This window comes from Suricata suricatta, chromosome 17, assembly GCF_006229205.1.
Source record: "Suricata suricatta isolate VVHF042 chromosome 17, meerkat_22Aug2017_6uvM2_HiC, whole genome shotgun sequence".
In the NCBI taxonomy this organism is placed as follows: domain Eukaryota; kingdom Metazoa; phylum Chordata; class Mammalia; order Carnivora; family Herpestidae; genus Suricata; species Suricata suricatta.
In genome coordinates this window covers 56,034,162-56,039,019 of record NC_043716.1, presented here as the reverse complement: position 1 = coordinate 56,039,019, position 4,858 = coordinate 56,034,162, and the positions used below count along the sequence as shown (strand labels likewise).

The 4,858-nt window shown below is 62.7% G+C and overlaps 1 protein-coding gene across 1 annotated transcript; it reads right to left on the bottom strand.

The window, feature by feature from the left end:
- Positions 1-1,287: 1,287 nt before the first annotated feature.
- Positions 1,288-3,841, bottom strand: MYADML2 (myeloid associated differentiation marker like 2). The gene has a single exon (XM_029928170.1). It carries the CDS (start codon positions 3,357-3,359, stop codon positions 2,436-2,438), a length of 924 nt encoding a protein of 307 aa, XP_029784030.1. The 5' UTR covers positions 3,360-3,841; the 3' UTR covers positions 1,288-2,435.
- Between the last annotated feature and the right edge of the window lie 1,017 nt (positions 3,842-4,858).

The following is a 4,858-nucleotide window of genomic DNA, read 5'->3' as shown; positions in this document are numbered from 1 at the left end:
AAACCTGGTTTCAGCCTCACCCAGATGTCGGGCCTCAGAAGCACGGCTGAGAGCTCTTGTTGACAGAGTCATGACTAACAATCACGCCATCGGACCACTGTGTGGTGACCGTGTGTGCGAGGCGGACTTGCGGACTTCCGGCCTCCCCCGCCTCCGGGCAGCGAGCTGCCCCCGCTGAGGAAGGGGCCGCGGTAAGAAGCCCTTCCCCGATCGGCGCCCCCAGGACCCGTGCCCACCACACCTCTGACCCCCCCGGGGCCCCGACCTCAGGACCCGAGTGCCCCTGACTCCCGCCCACCGACGTCGGCCCCCTGACCCCACTCTCCTTGTCCAAACTGGACTGTCCGGGGGTGGCCCAGACTCACACCCATACACGGAAAACCCAGCGGTCCCACTGAGCTCTGCCTGGCTGTATAGGATCAGAAGACGGAACCCCTTCCTTCAGAAAGTACTGGTTTTCAAGTGGTAAGAACAAACGCCTCCCTCCTCCAAAAAGGGAAAGTCCTCTGGCCCCGGGGGTGACTCTGAGCAGACTGTGTCAAGGCTTGCCTCCTCGAGGATGCCCACCGAGCTTACGCTGAGCCCTGGGTCCCCTCCCCACCTCTGTCTCCCCCTCAGGACCTTTGAAATTTAGGGTGGGCGGCCCACTGGGGGCACGACGCCACCGGACAGTGAGGAAATTGGGGAGCTGGCGACAGACAACTATTTCAGAAGTTTGGCCAGAAAAGGAAGACCGGAGTCCCAGCCTCCCTGTGGGCAAGGAAGGACACGGCCTCTGGGTTCCTTTGTCACCTGGGGATGTGCCCTCAGCCGGTGGGGGCCGTCAGGACACTGCAGGACACGGAGGCCCCTGGCCCCTTTTAGGGTAGGCTGTCGAGCCCTAACACCCGCCCCTCCAGGTGCCTGTCTCTCACTCTGCCTGGCACCCGCACCTCCAAGCTGCTTGGGCTTCGCTGCCTCTGCCCAGGGCTGTGCCCGGCACCCCCCCCCCGCCCCCCAATGGCGGTGTGGGTGGTGCTGATGTGGAGCCCCACCGGAGGGAGGGGGACCAGCCTGGCAGTGCTCTCATCCCCGCCCCCCCCCCCCCGCATGCCCACTGAGGAGGATACTGCCCGCTTCTTCCTCAAGAGGCTGCCCCTCAGCCCTGGCACCTTGGCCTCTGCCGCAGCCACTCCTCCCTCAGTCAAGCCTAGTTTCTGCCCTTCTTATGACTCACATTGGAGGGATGATCCGGGAGGTGCCTTTGGCCACTGTCCCCTGGGAAGAGACGGTTAACCAGAGCCAGGATGCAAGTCAACACGGGCGTTTATTTCCTGCTGGACCCCTCGATGGGCCCAGGGGCTGCTGCACACTGGGGCCGCCCCGTCGGGGCTCTGAGCAGGAGAAGCTGGCTGGAGCATGGAGGGTGACAGTCCCAGTGAGCTCTGGTGGTCGGTAGCCAGGTGAACGGAAACTTGAGTGGAGGTCCCGGGACTGGGAGTACCAGGGAGCCGCTGGTACCCAGATGCTGTGGCCCTGGGGCTGCCCCGGGCTGGGTCCTCCCCCTGGGTCTGGCCACTCCATACCGGCCTCCGTGGGGCCACAGGCCCTGGGGAAGCTGATGGGGGGAGGGGCGACGCTGAGTGCCTGGCGGGCACACCCTCCCCAGGTGGGGTCCTGGCTTGCCCCCCAGCACTCAGTGCTCACGGTGGTGCCTCTGAGGCCGCCCTGTGTGGCCACACCATGGCCTTGTCCTTGTTATGGCCACTGGGAGGTGGGCAAGGTGGGGTCAAGGCCTGGCTCCTTGTCCTTGAGCTGCCACAGATGCCAGCAGGGCCCCGCTGAGACAGCCTCCTTCCAGCGCTCTGGGAACTGTCCCCTCAAGCCTCCGGGAGCCAGCTCCCCCTGCCCTCCGCTGGTCCCGCCCGGGCCCTCCCCTGGGCTCCTTCTGTCCCCTTCCCACATCCCTTTCCAACTCTACCTGCGTCACACAGCCTGGGTGTGATCTCCAGGCACTGATGGGCACGTGGGGCTGCCTCCAAAATCTTGGCCTCAGTGTCCCCATCTCTAACGTGGGTCACCAGTGCTGGCTTCTCATGTTATACTGGGTGGCACTAACCCAGGGAATGGAGAGAGAGAGAGAGAGAGAGAGAGAGAGATACACCCAGAAGTAGAGACATACAGAGAGAGAAACAAAGACAGAGAGATAGAAGAACGAGACACAGAGAGGCTGGGAGCTGCCTTGGGGTGGGGTGTCCTTTCCTGTGTCCGCGAAGGGCCGCCTGCCCCTCCGTCTTCCGTCCCTCCTCCCCAAGCCTCACTGCTGAGCACTGCCGGGGGCCCAGGAGCACCTGGCTGCCTCCACTTGTTCTTTGGGGGTCTGGGTCCACCTGGGTCCCCCTCGGGGTGCCGGGAGCCCCTGGGGACCACAGGTGGGTGGTCTGCTGCCCGCGGGCCTACAGCGGGGGCACGAAGCGGATCCTCTGGGAGTAGGCGAGGTCGGCGATGTAGAGGAGCAGGTTGACGTAGGTGAAGGTGGCCACCACCAGCTGGCTGTCCCAGGAGCAGCTGCCTCTGGGGCAGTCAGGGGGCCGTCCGGGCTCACCGTACTTGGGGTCAAAACAGAAGACCGGCCAGATGACTGCTGCGCTGAGGTAGAGGAGCACGGCCAGGAAGGTGTATATGACCACCAGCCGGTCAAAGGGGCAGCCCAGGCCCCCTGTGCGGCCCGTCACGCTCAGCACCACCACGGCCACCGTGGCCAGGAAGCACAGGCTGTAGACGGCCACGCACCACTGGGTGGCTGCGTAGCGCCCGTAGCGGCTGTCGTAGACCAGCGCCCCAAAGATGACGCAGGCCACGAAGGCCTGGACGATCTTGAGGAGTCCCGACACCGTGGCCATGTAGCTGGCCACCTGGCCCGGCCGGGCCCGGGTCAGGGCCACCTCCGTGGCGTAGGCCAGGAAGAGGAGCCCGGCGAAGACGCTGGCCGCCAGGCGGAAGTCCCTGGCTGCGCAGCCCGCGGGCTCCGGCGGGCACTCCAGCCGGGTGTAGTACAGCGGGTAGATGACCGCGGCCGTGGCCGACAGCAGCGTGGCCAGCATGGCGAAGGCCGCCGTGAAGTTGCCCCAGGACAGGTGCAGGCAGCTGTGGAGCCGGGTGAGCTCACAGGCCACCACGAGGCCCGAGAGGGCGAAGCAGAAGCCCCAGGCGGCCATGCAGAAGGTGCCCTGGACGCCCGCGAAGCCACCGCGGTGGGCCACCAGGCTGAAGGTGGTGCAGCCAAAGGCCAGCTGCAGTACGCGGGCCGTGCCCACGGGGGACGTCACGGCGCCTAGGTGCAGGTGCCCGCCCCCGGGGGGCTCCATGGTGCTGCCCATCTGGCTGGCCACGTCGTCGCCTCGTATCCTGCCTGGTGACCCTGGGGTCCCTGCCGGGCTGCAGCCCCTCTATCTCCTCTGGCGGTCGTGGTGACAGGTCCTGGCAGCCTGCGGTAGCGGTGACGCTGCCTCCGTTGACATTGCCGCAGGGCAGCTGCTCTGCTGCCTGTGTGGGGCGGTCCAGGGCTCCCCCCACAGCACTATAAATAGGTGGTCACGATTTGAGCCCCGGAATAGCAGCCGGGCCATGCCTGTCCCCATCCCGGAGGGTCATCTGACCCCTGCGTTCCCGACGCCAAGCCCCCGCTAGGACCGTTAACTCCTTGGCTGCTGGCACTGCCCTACCTCCGGAGCACCTGCGTCTGTCTGTCGGTCAGCTGGCTCCAGTGCCTGTAGGGGAGGGAAAGGGAGGAGGGCAGGGGAAGGGAGCAGGGCAGAGAGCGGAGGTGGACTTCCAAGCCTCGGAGGGGAGGCAGGACGGGACAGCAAGGACGGGAGGGGGGAGGGGGGTCTGCAGGGGGAGGAGGGGAGAGGATCTCAGGGAGGCGGGCCAGCAAGGGAGAGGGAGGTGGGGGAGGACTGGGGTGCGGTAGAGTGAGGTGAGGGGGTGCTGCAGGGGGGGCCTGCAGGCTTTCTCTCCAGTCCTCCTGGAGGGTGGCTTGCTCAGAGCTGAGCTGTGTCAGGCCCCCGCTGAGAGCGTCCCTGGGGCTCCCACTCAGCCCGATCTCCTGGAGGTGGTGCCACTGCCCCTGCGGCCCCAGGGGGTTCAGCACGGAGCTCCTCCCTGGTCCTTCAGTGTACGAACTGTGTAAACTGGAGACACTCAGCTCTCCCATTTTTGGGCAGAAATATTCATAATACATGAATCGATTTTGAAGATGGAAAACAACTCTCTAACTGTAAAAGTAGTACATGGGAAGCCCAGGCAATACAGGAAAAGACCAAGAAAAATCGCCTGTAATTCTATTGCCTGACAATGAACACTTCCCAAATGTATATGTACACCCTCGTATTTCTCTTGACTTTTCATTGAAAAAGTTTTCAGATTTGGGGCGCCTGGGTGGTTCAGTCAGTTGGGTGTCTGACTTTGGCTCGGTTCATGATCATGCCGTTCCTGGGTTTGAGCCCGGTGTTGGGCTCTGTGCTGACAGCTCAGAGCCTGGCGCCTGCTTCGGATTCTGTGTGTGTCTCTCTCTGCCCCTCCCCCACCCATGCTCCGTGTGTGTGTGTGTGTGTGTGTGTGTGTGTGTGTATCTCAGAAATAAATAAAAATATTTAAAAATTTTTAAATTAATAACAAAAAATTTAAAAAAGAAAAATTCAAATTTACGGAAGAATTGCAGTGAACACTCAGACATCTTCCACCTAGATTCAAAATTATAAATGTCTTGTCCTATTTATTCTTTCTCTCCTCCACACCAGTCATAATTAATAACATTAACTCGTTCTGCAGATATGACAATTCCCTTCTAGGTACTTCCAGGGGCGTCTGCTGAGAA

Bases quoted from the DNA above. Each gene is read 5' to 3' on its own strand.
- MYADML2 (XM_029928170.1), bottom strand. From the start codon at position 3,359: ATGGGCAGCACCATGGAGCCCCCCGGGGGCGGGCACCTGCACCTAGGC.